General features: G+C 61.7%; 1 protein-coding gene across 13 annotated transcripts in view; it reads left to right on the top strand.

The window, feature by feature from the left end:
* ARHGEF10L (Rho guanine nucleotide exchange factor 10 like) overlaps nt 1-15,565 on the top strand; it is a 159,469-nt gene that overhangs the window by 90,234 nt on the left and 53,670 nt on the right. For 10 of the 13 annotated variants that reach the window (XM_038531822.1, XM_038531816.1, XM_038531825.1 and 7 more), the window contains 11 exons: nt 104-181; nt 1,138-1,317; nt 2,339-2,455; nt 4,015-4,107; nt 4,840-5,013; nt 8,781-8,926; nt 10,473-10,487; nt 10,717-10,898; nt 13,068-13,183; nt 13,701-13,828; nt 15,240-15,340. In XM_038531822.1, the coding sequence (XP_038387750.1) occupies nt 104-181; nt 1,138-1,317; nt 2,339-2,455; nt 4,015-4,107; nt 4,840-5,013; nt 8,781-8,926; nt 10,473-10,487; nt 10,717-10,898; nt 13,068-13,183; nt 13,701-13,828; nt 15,240-15,340 (1,330 nt within the window). The remainder of the gene's footprint in view (nt 1-103; nt 182-1,137; nt 1,318-2,338; nt 2,456-4,014; nt 4,108-4,839; nt 5,014-8,780; nt 8,927-10,472; nt 10,488-10,716; nt 10,899-13,067; nt 13,184-13,700; nt 13,829-15,239; nt 15,341-15,565) is intronic. The other 3 variants (XM_038531824.1, XM_038531826.1, XM_038531828.1) reach the window with 1 other exon arrangement.

Here is a 15,565-nt window from a genome sequence, read left to right as displayed (position 1 = left end):
GGAGGGACGGGTCCCTTCTGTCGCTGTCAGCTCGCCTTCCCGCCACACCCAGGCTCTGCACGCATCGGGTGCGGGCACTGACCGTGCTTTCTGGCCCGAGCAGGTGGTCCGGAGGCACATCCTCGGCTCCATCGTGCAGAGCGAAGGCAGCTACGTGGAGTCTCTGAAGCGGGTGCTCCAGGTACCAGTCCAGGGGCCTCTGGGGGACAGCGGGGACGACCCCAGAGGGACACTTTATAAGGGGTGCTGGGGACTGCGAGTGGTTTTAAAGGGAAGGGGCACAGGCCAGCACTTTTGTGAGGACAGCAGGAGTTCCCGATGGGGGACATTTCGGAAGCAAAGCTGGGGGGCTGCCAAGTGAGGTGCACCCTGTAGAGCGGAGCGTGTCCCTCCGTTGTCCTCCCCTCTCCGGGAGCCCTGGGGCAGGTCGTGTCTCCCGTCCTCCTGCGGCCCCACCCCAGGCCTCGAGGCTGGAGCGGATGCCCCCCCTCCCCGGCTGCAGGATGCCCAGGCGTTGCCACGTCCATGCGTGCGTGACCCGGCTAACCGTGCCCACCTGGGCTGCGGTCTGCACTCCTGACGTGCTGAATCGTCTGGGATGCCGCGGCTCAGGGAGAGGCCCCCACGGAAGACCGTTGTCGGGGTGCCGGGGTGTGCGACACCCTCCTCTCCCCCTCCTGAGTTCGGGTCCACAGCAGGGGAACCCAGGGGTCAGGCAGGGAGAGACGGAAATGTCGCTGTGTTCCTGCTAGTGGCTCTGGCCCGGGGGCCGAGGGAGCGCGCTGTGACCTCGCCGCCACCTCTCCGGTCTGCAGGCTGGCTTGGTCGGAGGCAGAGCTGGACGCGGCCAGCGGGGCCTCGGGGCCGCCTCCACGGGGCTCCTTGCGGGCGTCTTCCTCCCAACCCCGCTCAGCACCCACGTCATGGGGTGGGTTGTGGGCGGGCAAAGGCTGGGCCGGGAGTGGTACGTTCACGGAGATCCTTCCAGAAGGACAGGTGACCAGTGAGGGATAAGTGCCCCCCACAAAGGTCTGCCGTGGCCTGCCGAGTTCTGATGGGCCTTTCCAGGGTGCCATAGGGCAGGGGTGGGAGGGGCTATGGCCTGCCTTTGGGGCGCTCACCCCGCTGGTCCCGCAGGATTACCGCAACCCCCTGATGGAGATGGAGCCCAAGGTGCTGAGCGCCCGCAAGTGCCAGGTGGTCTTCTTCCGCGTGAAGGAGATCCTGCACTGCCACTCCATGTTCCAGATAGCCCTGTCGTCCCGCGTGGCTGAGTGGGACTCCACCGAGAAGATTGGGGACCTCTTTGTAGCTTCAGTAGGTATCCCCACACTCTCCCTCCCCACTGCGCCCCCACAGGGTGAAAACCACAGCTCTGACCTGGGTGTCCTTTGGGCCGCTTCCTGCCGCCTCTTGGTCACCTGTCCAAGCCAGCGAGGTCGGGGGTAGCGGGGCCTGAGTGCCTGGCCGCAGCTGGGGTGGGCATCACACCTCTAGTCGGTCCTTGGAGATGTCCCCGGGTGTGGTGCTGGTGAAGCCAGCTGGCTGTCCTGGCCCTGCCGCGGGGTGGGGGGCTGCACCGCACCCCCAGGAGGCCAGACACCGGGCAGCCCCCGCCGGTCTGCAGCCTCCCTGCTGAGCACTCGCACGGTGGCCACCATTTGAGCTGCTCGCCCAGACCGAGGCCTTGGCCCCCAGAGGATGCTGCAGGGCATCGGGCAAGCGCACTGGATTGTGCTCCAGGAGGCCCGGCCGGGTCCCAGCTCACTTTTGTGACCTCGGGCAACTCCAGGGCTCTCTCTGGGCTCAGGTCCCCATCCGAAGGGGACTCTTGGGTTTTCCAAACTGATGTCTGTGAGCCCCAGAGAGATTCAGGGAGTGTGGGGGGTTATGTGAGTGGAACTCCACTTTGATCTGTTTTGGGTAGTTGGGTTCCCCTAAAAGAAAAAAATAATAGTGTTTGGAAAATCTCAGCACTTGGCAGATCTGGGGCCCTGGTCAGTGTGCCCAGGGCCTGGGGGTGGAGGGCCAGGGCGCTTTATTTCCTGGGGGTGGTGAGGAAGGGCGTGTGGGACGGGGGTCATGCCTGCCCCCGCCCCTTCTCCGTCCACCGTCCAGGGCTGCTCTGCTGCAGGAGGAGGGGGGTCCCCTGTCCCCTGGCTCCACCTCTTCCTCCCTGGGACCATGGGCGTCTCCCGCCTCTTGGAGCCGGTTTCCTCCCCTCAGTGGGGTGATGGGTTTCTTCACCTCCGGGCCGGCTGTGACCCTCTGGGGAGCCAGTAACCCCCTCCCCTCGCGTCGAAGTGACCCTCCCTCCCTGCCCCCGCGTCCATTTCAGTTCTCCAAGTCCATGGTGCTAGATGTGTATAGCGACTACGTGAACAACTTCACCAACGCCATGTCCATCATCAAGAAGGCCTGTCTCACCAAGCCCGCCTTCCTCGAGTTCCTCAAGGTGGGCCAGCGGGGGTCCGGGGCCCCTCTCGGTGGCTTTTTCAGAGGACAGAGGGCACTGTGGCCCAGCCTTGGGTGTCACATCATTGCTTTGGCCTGGAAGCCTCCTCTCTTTTGTTTGGGACATCCCCCGTCCCATGGGAAAAGGATCCCTCTTACCCCCCAACCCCCAGGACAAGGGTAATAATGAGTCAGAGGGTCTGTGAGCAGCTTGGGAAGCTGGAGCTGTGCCAGGTGGAAGGGGGGGCTGGTGACCTCTTGGATGGGTGAGGTGACAGCAGGTGGGCCTGGCGGTGTTGGGGCTGTGTCCCTCTGTCAGCCTGGGTCTGGGTGGGTCTTCGGGTATGGCTCAGGTGGTCACCGGGCTGATCCCTCTTCCTCATCTGTGAAAGGGCGAGGGAAATCCCTCAGGGGGGTATCTTGGGGACTCTGTGGGAGAATGGAGGTAAAAGGACCAAGGTGGGGATCCCTGGGTGGCGTAGCGGTTTAGCGCCTGCCTTTGGCCCAGGGCGCGATCCTGGAGACCCAGGATCGAATCCCACGTCGGGCTCCTGGTGCATGGAGCCTGCTTCTCCCTCTGCCTGTGTCTCTGCCTCTCTCTCTCTCACTGTGTGCCTATCATAAGTAAATAAAAATTACAAAAAATAAAAAAAAAAGAAAAAGAAAAAAAAGGACCAAGGTGTCAGGTAGCCATCAGGTGAGTTAGACTCAGACCTTGCTGTGCTCAAGAAGCGTGCTGCCTAGGGAGGGTGTGGGTGGGCGAGGTGCAGGGGGAGCCAGAACCTCAGCCGAGGGACCCACTGCCCCAGGCCAAGAAGGTCAGGGGGCTTTCTCAGTGGAGTGTCCTCTAACATGGGTCCTGGTGGGGGTGGGGGGGAGTGGAGGGGAGGGGACCATGGGGTTGTAACAGGTAGAGACAAAAAAGGGCGTTCCACGTCCAAGGGTCGGGGACAAAGGTTAGAGGCAGGAGGGTGGGGATGGGCAAGTCTGGTTGATCCTGGGAGCCCCGGGTGCCTATCAGGGAGTCCCAGGGGAGAAGGCCCAGACGCAGCTGAGTCAGTTTGGATGGTCCTGGGTTCTGAGGCCCCAGGGCTAGGCCCTTGTGTTTCAGGTGGTGGGAGCCACTGAGGAGTGTGGGGCCTGGGCAGCTGGAAGTGGAGGCCGGGAGGGAAGCTGAGGCAGCAGCCTGGGTGGCAGGGCATGAGGGCTGGAATCAAGGTGACAGGTGTGTGGCTGGGGCACTGGCCTGGGCTCCTTCCAGAGCTCCGGGTTCTTGGATAAACTGCTCAATCTCCCAGTTATGCTTTTGTCCAGAGGCCTTAGCATGACTGCTCCAGTCTCCCCAGGCCTAGGGGCTGTACGGGGGACCCTGGTGGTGGCAGAGAGCCCTGGCTGGGGAACCAGGGACGCTCGGGGGCTCTTCTCTCAGGCCTGAGGCTCAGCAGGGTCCTGGGTCCCGGGGAGAGCCCAGGACGGGCAGCGTCTGCCCTCTGGGCTGCTCAGCGCCCCTGCAGACCGGGAGGGGGGGGTCCGTGAATGATCCCGCCTCCTCTCCAACAGCGGCGGCAGGTGTGCAGCCCGGACCGCGTCACGCTCTACGGGCTCATGGTGAAGCCCATCCAGAGGTTCCCACAGTTCATCCTCCTGCTTCAGGTACCACTCGGGATTCCAGCAGCCGTGGACCTGCAGGGTGTGGGCTGGGCTGGCGCAGGCCTCCTGGGCTGGGGGCTTCCCATCCGTCATCCACAGCCGTCCATCTGCCGTGGACCGTGCGCAGGACCCACAGTCCCCTCTCCCTCTGCTCCTGGGGTGGAACGGGTCATGTTGGCTCCCCGGCGTGGACGGCTGGGTGACTGGTGATGGCAGGAGCCCAGCTTACAGGACGGGAGCCAGGGCCCGTGGACACCCAGGCCCTCGGGGGTCCTGGCATTGGGGAGATGCTCAGTAAGTGAGCTGACTTTGACCCGCTTCAGGCTTCTAGAGGGAGCGTTAGTCCCGTCCCAGGTCCCCAAGAGCTTGGGACACCTCCCCCGATTGCCGAGGGCCCTCAGTGGGGGTGAGGCCCCCCTCCAAGCTGGGCAGGGGCCCTGCCAGGCCGAGGACCCCCGCTGGACTTTCCTCTCTGTCCTCAGAGCTGCCGGCTGCAGGAGGGGGCTCTCACCTCAGCACACTGCTGATCAGTGAATTAGAGCTGGATCCGCATATTTATTTTATTTTTTCGTTCATTAGCTGTTTCTTGCGGCCTTGCTCTCTGCCAGGTACCATGTGTCCTGGCCCTTCAGCCCGGGTCTCTGCGGGAGGTGGGAGGGGAGGCCTTGATTCCCAGGCCAGGGGAGGGCCTGCTGGGGTGGGGTTCTCAGCCCTGGCTGTCTCGGGTCCCGGCAGGACATGCTGAAGAACACGCCCAGGGGCCACCCCGACAGGCTCTCCCTGCAGCTCGCCCTCACCGAGCTGGAGACGCTGGCCGAGAAGCTCAATGAGCAGAAGCGGCTGGCCGACCAGGTGGCCGAGATCCAGCAGCTGACCAAGAGCGTCAGCGACCGCAGCAGCCTCAACAAGGTGAGTGCGGGGGGGTGGGGGCCCACCTGCCAGCCTTCACCTGCCCTGGCAGCCTGTGGCACCTGTCGCTCCGCCTCCTCCCGCAGCTGCCCACCTGGCGGTGCTCTCCGAGGGCGGGGACTCCTGGACTCTCAGGCCGCACACCTTGCCTTGACGGTTAGAGTCCCCACTGCGCCCCGGCGGTCATTACGATTCATGGTATTTTCGGATAAAAGCCGATTTTGTCCATCGGTGTCATTGCCAGGAAAGGCACCAGAAGTGACAGTCTAGCACTGTGCTTACACACGTAGGCTCTGGGCTCAGGATCTGGGTTTGAATCTGGATTTTGCCAGTGGTGCTCACTGTGTGGCCTCGGGAATCACCCAACCTCTCTGAACCTCACTTGTTCCCTCGGAAACGAGGAGAGCTCAGCGGTGCCCACCCCAGGGCTGCTGCGAGGCCAACGGGGGAGTCCTTGAGATAAGGGGACTGTCGTCGTCACTAGAAGAAAGAGGAAAACTTTCATGCTGTGTTTTGTCTGGGGTTGCAACTCAGAACATTTTAGTACAAAAAAAAAAAAAAATCTTGCAAAACTTTCAAACGAGTCCGTAGAGAACCTTGTTTTCAAAACACAAGCCCTGTGCCCAAAAACATCGTCACCTCGAGCCACCTGTTGGTCCCCATGATGTGAGGTGCTTGAAGCCGTACCCAGACCTGGAAGGCCGGCTTGTTTTCACCTGCCGGAGGGCGGAGGTTGGTGGGGATGGCTCAGGATGAGGCACGGAGGCAGGGACAGTGGCTGTTCTCTGGGGGCAGAGACATTGTACGGGGTCATCAGTGGGAGGTGTCCACATCTTTTGGGGGAAAACCGGGGGCCTCCTGGTTCTATGGGCCTCAAAAACAGAAGTAAGGCCAGTGACTAAGGCCAGTGAGATTTCAGCCACGTGGGCTGGAACTTTCTAAGAGTACAGGAAGCTCTGCCCAGAGGACAACAACCCTTCCAGGTGAACTGCACTTCACAGTGTATAGTACTAATGTGTTCCGGGATCTTTGATCTTCAGCACATGCCTGCCAAGTTGGATGGGTTCGCCTGCAGGGTCCCTTGCAGTTCTAAGCTTCAGGGGTCCTACAGCTTATTTGTTTTGTTTTAAGGTTTTATTTCTTAGAGAGAGTGAGTGTGTATGTGTGCATGAGTGGGGGGCAGAGGGAGAGAGGGAAGCAGACACCCTGCGGAGCAGGGAGCCTGATGGATGTGGGACTCGATCCCAGGACCCCAAGATCATGACCTGGGCCGGAGGCAGATGCCTAACCGACTGAGCCACCCAGGTGCCCCCAAGAGTCCTACATCTTAAGACTGTCCCTCCTCAGGCCAAATTCAGGCTCTACAGGTGCCTTTTAGCCCACACAGTATTTCTAAGAAGCTGCAATCAATTGCCATCCCTTAAAACTGGAAAGCTGTCCCATAAGATCCAGACCGGTAGGTCTTCTTAAAGGGTTGGAAGAGCTGGCACACTGGTCCACCTTCCCGCAGGCCACTGGTCACCTGGGTAGCAGCTGCCCACGTCCCCTTGGTCCCAGTCCCTCCTCGCCTCCAGGCAGACTTCCTAACCAGCCCCACACCAGCCCTCTGTTGCATAATGTCTCTAGAAAAACAACCTTCGGGCCAGTCTGGCACCTGCACGGATGCCCCATGGTCTCTGCACTGGGGAAGTGTCTCCTGTCCCGTCCTGTGGCCCCCTTCTCTGTAGCCGAGAGGGTTTCTCTTGCTTCAGCTCGCACACCTGTGCCGCGGCCAGGGGAAGAGCTGGCTCGGCAGGAGGAAATCCTTCTCCGCGGCCCCTGCTCTGGGCAGATCCACTGTTCTCGTCTGCTCTGTCCCCCACGGGGACCTGGGCAGTAAGGAGCCATAGTCACTGGCTGGAGGTCAGGAAGCCCTGTTTGATGTTGGGCAAGGAACCAAAAGCTCTGAGCCTCAGTTTCTCCACCTGTCAGGTCGGTGTGCGGGGGGGCATTTCCTAGACATGTGGGATGTGATGGTGGCAGCGAGGTGGCTGCACGCTGCACCCACTCCTGGCCACCCCCGTCCCTTGGGCAATCTCGGCCTCTTCTGAGACGAGTCCGGTGATTTTCCTCTTGCAGTCCATCACCCAGGGGAAAGCGGAATTGAAACTGGGTGCGCCCCAAACGGAACCCTGCCGGCTGTTTCAAAATGTGCCTGCTCAGGACCCTCCAGGGAGGTGTTTGTGCAATATCCGTTTTTTTTTTTTCCCCCCCTTTTATCTGCCTATGGGACAGGGACATGGTTGCCAGAAGCCCGGGGGACTTTCCTTCCAAGTTTTAGGTCATGGCACACTTGGCAATCTTCGACGGGGCCTGCTGTCCAGGGTTCCAGTCTTGTTTTCATGAGCTGGCGTCTGCTTGTTGGTGGAGGCGGTGGCGTGGGGCAGCCCGGCTTTAGCAGTCACGAGAGGCCTCCTGAGGGACCCTGAGTCATTTTTGTGTTGGGAGCAGTGGAGCCTCCCGACCCCTATCACACCCAGCTGGGTGCCCAGTGCTGGGACAGCGCATGCAGCCTGGCTGCATCGTGCGCCGCCGCTTGGCAAGCCACTCTGCCTCTGGAACCTTGGCTTCCTCCCCTGGGAATGGGGGTGGCCTCGGGGGCTGCAGAGCTGGTTAAATGGGAAGTGGGGTACCTAGTGCCAAGTGCAGTGCCCGGCATGCCGTGGGCATTGGTGCCATTCAGGTTTCTGTATCAATCTGGGGAACATGGTTCTAGAAGAATGACAGGGCAGTGTCTCGGGGGAAGGGGAGGAGGCTTGGGGTGAGAAGGGAGGGGAGGATGCCTCTTGTCATTGGAGTCGTGGGTTTTGGGCATGACTCTTGCTGAAAATTCTCTTCTCCTTTGTTTTTTTGTTTTTTTTTTTAAATCGCTGTCAGTAAAAAGCTGTTTTCCCGGGAGGTCCCTGGGTGTGATGGTGGTCCCGGTGCTGGCAGGGGGTTCTTGGTGTCCAGCCTGAGATCGGCAAACGCCTGCTCAGATGCCTGAGGCTTGAAGGTCTTCTGCGTCCTCAGAGGGTCACCTGGTTGAGTGGCGGCCGATCTGTGCGACCCCCCGTCGTGAGGCCAGGCTGCCCGGGGCTGTCCAGCTGAGGGTGCGGAGATGGGACGTCCTCCAGGCCCGCAGTGGCCCCGGGCAAGGCCGTCACAGACAGCACAGCCACGGGCAGGGCCCGCTTGCTGGGCCTGTGAGCAGGGCCACCGCCCGGGGCTGGTGCTCAGGAGGGCCCCAGACGTGGCTGGATGTTCCGCTGTCACTGTCATGAAATCCTTAATGACATTTGAACGAGGGCTGCATTTTCGCCTTGTGCTGGGCTCGGAAAATGAACGTCGCCAGGCTCGGTCAGGCGTTACCTGGGTGATCTGAGCGGCGGATACCGCCCCACTTGACAGCTGAGGAAGCTGGGTTGTGGGCAAGTGCAGGGACCTGCCCGAGGGCTTTGTCGCAGGCGAGAGAGGAGCCAGGGTGGGAGCCTGCACCGCGGCGGGGAGGGTTGCCAGGCTGGCTCACCTGAGGGGGGTGCTGGCCGCGGGCGAGGGGCACGGTCAGAGGCCCTCGCCTCCTCCCCGGGGCCCCTCATCATGCCAGGGGAGGACCCCGTCCTCCGCCTCCCCCAGCCCTGGTCCCTTCTGCGCGCAGCGAGAGGATGCTGGCTCTCGGGCACGGTGACGTCCGCGGAGCGGCCCGTGTGCGGGGCTGGCGTTGACTCGGCTCCGTCTCCCCCTCGCAGCTGTTGACCTCGGGTCAGCGGCAGCTGCTCCTGTGTGAGACGCTGACCGAGACCGTGTACGGTGACCGCGGGCAGCTGATCAAGTCCAAGGAGCGCAGGGTCTTCTTGCTCAACGACATGCTGGTCTGCGCCAACATCAATTTCAAGTAAGTGCGGTAGGGACCCCCCTGTTATGCCGCGGCTCCTGGCCTGGCCTCTTGCCGGGGGACCCACGTTTCAGACATTCCGGCCTCCACCTCCGTCCCTCGCGGCCTGCTCTGTCCCTAGTCCCCAGAGCTGGAGAGCACCCGGGGGGCTCGCGGGGAGCCAGCCCCGGCCTTTGGGCCAGCAGCTGCCCGTTGTGCAGGGTGATCTGTTCTGGAACGCCGCCGCCCTTGGTACCTGAACAGCTCCCCGGGTTTCAGCCACACTGAGATTCAGGGGATTGGGCTCCCACGGCCCAGAGCATTGTGTCCCCTACAGAGCCTGGCTTCCTGGTTCTGAGACCGAGACAGTAGAAATGCCCAGAGCTGGCCTTCCAGGCTGTGCCTGAAAGCACTGCAGCCCGGACGGGTGAGGGTGATTGTGCTGTGTGGGTTTTGCACGAGGCCCCCAGAAATCTTTGATTTGGCATCACCGGGAGTTCACGCAAACATGGAGGCATGTGCGACTTCTCTGAAAATGCGCAGGTCCAGCATTCTGGGCCCACGTTGCCCAGGGCTGCCGGGCCCGGAGCCGGGTCTCGTGGCCTCCTTCCGAGGGCTCGCGCTCTGCTGTGCCCCACGGTCCCCTCCGGGCCCCGCTCACTCACTTGTGTCCCCCGCTTGGGCCTGTGGCCAAGGGCTTGTGCCCAAACGAACTTCAGCTGCGACCCGTCCAGCTGTGACTCTTGGCCACTCGAGTGGAGGGGACCCTCTGCTCTCAACATTTGACGGCGCTTAAAAAATCGTGGCGGAAACACCAGTACGGCGACAATAACCGAGACCCAGAGGGACGTCACCTGTGCACCCCCTGGCAGGAGCATCTATGCGGTCGGGGATGTTTGCAGGGATTGATGTAGGCTCTGCCCCCCACATCGGCTGGTGCGGGCACTGCCATGATCTGGGGACAGTCCCCACGGCTGTGGCTCAGGCTGCCTGTCCGGGGATGCGCATGCTCCCTCACCCCCCATCCACCCATCCATCCATCTATTAGTTCATCAAATACTTCCTGGGCCCTTCCTGCCAGCTCACGGGTCTGGAGGGGACCCAGCACTGGCCGGGGACTTGGGCGAGGAAGCTTCTGCCCCAGATCAGTGTGGTGCTGTCTCCTTCCTCCGTCCCGCCCTGATTCCATCACTGTGGTTTTTAAGGCACCATATCTGATGAGCACCTGCTCTGCCCTCCCCTGTTGCTCGGGGCCCAGCCCGGTGTGACGGGGATGCTAGTGGCCCACCTTGGGGGGAGGGGAAGATCAGCTTAGGTGATTTGGGATGAGTCACGTGACGTGTCTGAGCATCGGCATCTTTGTCTGGAAAATACAAGCTTCCTAGCAGGGTCGTTGTGGGAATCACAGGGGACTGGAGGCCAGCAGCCAGCTTGGGGAGACGGCCGTCCTGTGGTCCCCGATGCCCACGCCTGGCCCAGCCCAGGGGCTGGGCCCCACTGCCTCAGTCCCCTAGAAATCACTCAATAACAGGAATGACCTTCCCTTCTGTCTTGTCTTTTTCCTCAGGCCTGCCAACCACAGGTAGGGGTTTGGGGGCTCGGGGCCTTGGGGCGTGTGATTCTGGATCTGGGCTGGGGCCTGGGCACGCCGGGGCTTCTGCCTCCTTGACGGCTCCCTGCTCTGCCGAGCTTGTTGTGCTTGCGTGGCGAGGTGCCTGGCTGAGCTGGTGTGCTGAGGAGCGTGCTCTGGGCTGGCCCTGGGCCTGGGGTGCGGCGGGCTCTCCAGGGCTTCCTCCTCTCTGTCCTGGCAGGGGCCAGCTGGAGATCAGCAGCCTGGTGCCCCTGGGGCCCAAGTACGTGGTGAAGTGGAACACGGCGCTGCCCCAGGTGCAGGTGGTGGAGGTGGGCCAGGACGGCGGCTCGTACGACAAGGACAACGTGCTCATCCAGCACGCTGGCGCCAAGAAGGCCTCTGCCGTGGGCCAGGCCCAGAGTGAGTACCCGACGGGCACCCCCCAGGCCTGTGGGTCCCGCCTGGGAAGCCCAGCCCGACGGGCCACGCGGCCAAGAGGCTCTTGCTGGTTTGCAGCCTCACACTACACGCAGATGCACACTCAGAACCCCACCTGCTCATGTGCATTCTGGAGTCCCTGCTCCATCTCACACACCGGACACTGGCCCTGCCCACCCCACCCCTACCCCCTCCTGCATGTATGTGCCTACCCGAGCACGTGTGCACGATGCTTTTGGAGTTTGAAAGCAGGACTTCCACCCCTGCCTGACGGTTGCCTGCCTCCACTCTGTGTCTCAGTTCGCCCTTCTGCACGGTGAGGGGCCCAGGTGACACCCCCTAGGCCCCTAAGCCCTCAGGGACCAGGCTCAGGGCTGTCTGGCTCCGACTTTATGGGCACGAGAGGAATGAGAACTCGGAGCGGCATCGGGCAGCCTCTCAGCCGTGCTCCTCTGTCCGTCTCCATGTGGCCGCCACCATCACGCCTGGCGAGAGGGTGCTCTGCTCTGGCTCCCCTGCCCACCGGCCAGGCTCTGCCCAGCGCCTGACCCGGGAGGTTGCCTCACTGGGCTGCCAGCAATTCTGGGAACTGTGACGGAGGGATTGCACCAGCCAGCTGTGCCCACTCCCAGATGTCCTGCCTCTTCCTCTGGGCTATTTTGAGGTTCCCAGGAGCTCCCCAGCAAAGGGCCCTGTTTGTCTTCCCCAGAGGCACTTCCAGGCCTAGCTTTGCCCCTTCCACCCCAGTCCCTCCTTCACTGCCACGTATCCCAAACTAGAGGGCTATGTGGCCCTAATACCCTTCAAGGGCGAAAAATAAGAGATCTGGTTGAACCCTAGTTGGCCTTGAATGATTTTTTTTTATCATGTTATTATTCACGTCTATGCAGGCATAAGAAAGACGAGGTAGGATGAACTCCTCATGCTTACGTCCCTTGAACCACCATTAAACCAAAACAAAATCACGAGTGGGATGAAAATGAAGCTACAAAACAAAAAGTTAAAATTAACAGCGTTGATTTGATGTGATGGATGATGTTGTTTTGCTGGAACCAAATTGCTCACGATGTGGACGGGGGCGTCTGCTGGGGCAGGTTCTGAGGTCTCTGTACCCACACCATAGGGTGCCTTCCGGGGACCCGCGTGCCCCACTGGCTTACCCATGGGGGGGTGCCCCAGGGTCTGTCTTTGCTCTTCTTTCGTGTGAGTGCATCACTTACCTGCCATGCCCACCTTGCTCCCTGCTCGTTACCTGGTGGCCATTCGGGCACTCCTGCTCATTACCAGGGTCCACAGAAGCCCTGATACCGTGCAGCAAAACAAAATACCTGAAAGTCCAGGTATCCAGGTGACTCAGGATGTACATCTGGCTTCCAGATGGTCATCACAGTGAAAACCCCAAATAAGCCCTCACTTGGGATTCCATAAGACCTCAGCCTGAGAGACCACGGCCTGAGAACACAGCAACAAACTCCCTAGCACGGCATTCAAGGACTCCTCCTTCCGGCCACTGCTCCTTCCTGCTCTGTCTCTTATGCCCCCAGTACATTTGTGACGTCACGAGAGATCTGGGCACCCTCACTGGCCCCTCGCCCTGATATCTTTCTCCCTGGCCTTTCATCAGTTGTGGTTGTTAACTGACTGCAGCCCCTATGCCCCCCCACTCAGGCCAGAAGCTCCATGAGAACAGGGATCCTGTCTGTCTTGTTTACAGCTGTCTCTCCAATGCCTGGCTTAGAACCTGGTGCATAGTAGGTCCTCAGGACATCCTCGAACACCTAGCTGCTTGTGGGCTTCAAGCCACAGTGCCTTTGCACATGCTGTTCTCCTTTATGGCAGTCCCCACCACACTGCTGGCCCTGTGAAGGCTCCTCACTTCTTGCGGGCACAGTGGGCTCTTAGTCTTCTGGCCTCCTCTGACCCTTTGAGTGTGGCCCTGACCCCAGGCGCTAGACCACCTGTGATTGGCTCTGTCCCCCACTCCCGTAGACCGGGAACTCCACCAGGGCGAGAGCCTGGTAATGTTTCCTGCTGTGTCTGTGGTGCCATATCTCCAGGGCGACAGGTCTTTTTTGCAGTGACTGGATGCTCGGGTCCTTTGTTAGCCCTTCCTCCACCCCTGAAGTTGAGTTGGGTCTCTTCTCTGCCCAGATAAGGTGTATTTCGGGCCCCCGCGCCTCTTCCAGGAGCTGCAGGACCTGCAGAAGGACCTGGCTGTGGTAGAGCAGATCACCTTCCTCATCAGCACGCTGCACGGCACCTACCAGGTACACAGCGCTGGCCTGGCTTTGTCGGGCTCCAGCTCCTCCCTCGGGCAGCGCCTGGACGCAGCGGGCAGAGCGGGAGAGGGCACCTGTCCTAGCCCAGCCCCAGCCATGCTCCTGGCCTCTGAACCCCACAGGCAGAAGCAGCGGCTAATGCTCCCCATGGCTACCTAGAGCTCTGGTATGCAGCGTCTGGTTCGGGGTGAAGCTCCGGTTTGGGTTGAGCGGGGTCTGGCTGCATGGCGATTTGTCCTCTGCACAGTGACCTGTCTAGAAGCCCCTTCCTGGACCTCACCCCGAGGCTGGAGAGGAAGCTGGCTGGGAGGTTGTGTCCCTTGCAAACGAGGGATGCCACGTGGGGTCTGAGTGAGGGCCTGCAGCCCAGGGAGCCGGCGCCTGCCGTGGCTGAACACCTCCCCAGCTCCTCTCCCCTGGGGCGCCCCGAATGCTCTGGGAGCCTGTGTGGCTCTGGGGGAGCCAGCAGGCTGGGTGGTGATCTCGCCGGTCTCCTCACCCCTAGAACCTGAACATGACCGTGGCTCAGGACTGGTGCCTGGCCCTGCAGAGGCTAATGCGGGTGAAGGAGGAGGAGATCCACTCGGCCAACAAGTGTCGTCTCAGGCTCCTGCTTCCCGGAAAACCTGACAAGTGAGATGGGGGGTGGCCACTGCTGAAGGAGGGGATGTGGAGAGGGAGCGCCTGGAGCCCACCTGTTCCTCAGTGTGGTCATGGGCGTGGGTGTGTACACACTGCGGGCCCTGCCCGGCACAGCACTTGCTGTGGAGTGAGTGCTCCTTGTCCAAGGAATGAGTGAATGAATGAATGACCAGTTCACACCCAGCTTCAGCCCATCCTCTGTTAGGAGACCCAGAACTCCTCTGATGCTCTGCTGTCAGTTGGTTCCTTTTGTTCCATGACCTTTTCCCTCCAGACCATGCGGAGCCCTGGGACCAGCCCGGGGCCCATCTCCTCGTGGACCCAGGCTCCCCCCAGCATGTCCCCTGCCCCCAAATGCCCACCCTGACGTTTGTGCTCCGTAGACGCTCAACTCATGTTTGTGGAATTGATGACAGATTTCGCAGAGACGGGGAGAGCTGAGCCCCATTTTGCAGATGAGGATGGTGAGGCTCAAGGAGTAGTCGGATAGGCCCACAGCCACAGAGTTTGGGGGTGGAGCTGGGCTCTGACCTGAAGCCCAGGCTGGTGCAGCGCGGGGCTCACAGCCCGGGCCTGACCTCGAGGATGAGGGGACCCCGGGGGACCAGGGTGTTACAGGCACATGGGCCGCAGGACGAGGAAGATCGGAGCGCTGTTTGCAGCAGGGCCACGAGCCCAGGAGCCCCAGATACAAGGCTCCAGGCTCGAGTCTCAGAGGCAGAGACGCAGGGCTCTGAGCTGTCATCCCAAGCTGCCACTCCCCTGCTGAGTGGCCTCCCGTGGCCCCTTCCCACCCCCGCACCCCCTTCTCCCGTGGGAGAGTTAGTGACACTAGCCCTGTCCCCCCCTACCCACTGCCCCATGGCCCCAGAGGACTCTGAGAGGCCCTGCTGCTCCTGGGTGAGAGGACAGTATTGTGACAACAGTGACCTCTGGCTGCCCAAGCCTGTCACAGCCTCAGCCACTCCCGGCGTCATTCAGTCGTGTGTCTGTTCCGCAGACCGTTGCTGAGCACCTGCCCTGCTCCGGGTGCTGGGAGCGGGTCCGAGTGAGCCCGTTCCTCCCTGAGGAGGCCCCCGGTCGGATGTGGAAGCGTGTCTGACAAGGCCCGTGGAAAGCTGGCCGGGGAGCCCTGGAAGGGGCCTCTCGAGTCGCTAGGCACCTGAGCCCAGGTGCCGGGGGTGGGCTGGGGAGCGTGGCCTGGTCAGTCTCCGGGGAGGCACCTTGGGCCACGGTGGGTGGAGGGACTCTTCCCCCAGGGGCCGAGGCTTCGGCGGGCCGCCGGCCTCTCTGGCCCCACTTTGCTGCCCTGAGCAGAGCTGGTGCTACAGCAGGTGCGTGCAGGTGGACGGGGGACCAGGCGCTTGCTCTGGGCGCTCAGCTCCTCGCCCTCTCGCCACAGGTCCGGCCGCCCCATCAGCTTCATGGTGGTCTTCATCACCCCCAACCCGCTGAGCAAGATCTCCTGGGTCAACAGGTTGCACTTGGCCAAGATCGGACTCCGTGAGTAAAGCACTGGGGAGAGTGCCTCGGGACAGGGGTGCGGAGCTGGGAGGCTTGGGGTGTGCACATGTGGGTGCATGGGGGCAGGGGGGGCTTCTGATTGGGAGGGACAACCCCGGACAAGTCTCAGCCCCTGCCTGAGCCTCGGTTTCCCTGTCTGTAAGGTGATGATGTAAATATCAGGGCCCCCTCACTCCTGTAACTCGGCCTGGAGGAGGGTGGGAG

Source organism: Canis lupus, chromosome 2, assembly GCF_011100685.1.
Source record: "Canis lupus familiaris isolate Mischka breed German Shepherd chromosome 2, alternate assembly UU_Cfam_GSD_1.0, whole genome shotgun sequence".
NCBI lineage: Eukaryota > Metazoa > Chordata > Mammalia > Carnivora > Canidae > Canis > Canis lupus.
Note: the sequence above shows the minus strand (reverse complement) of the source record. Positions and strands in the feature narration are given on the sequence as shown.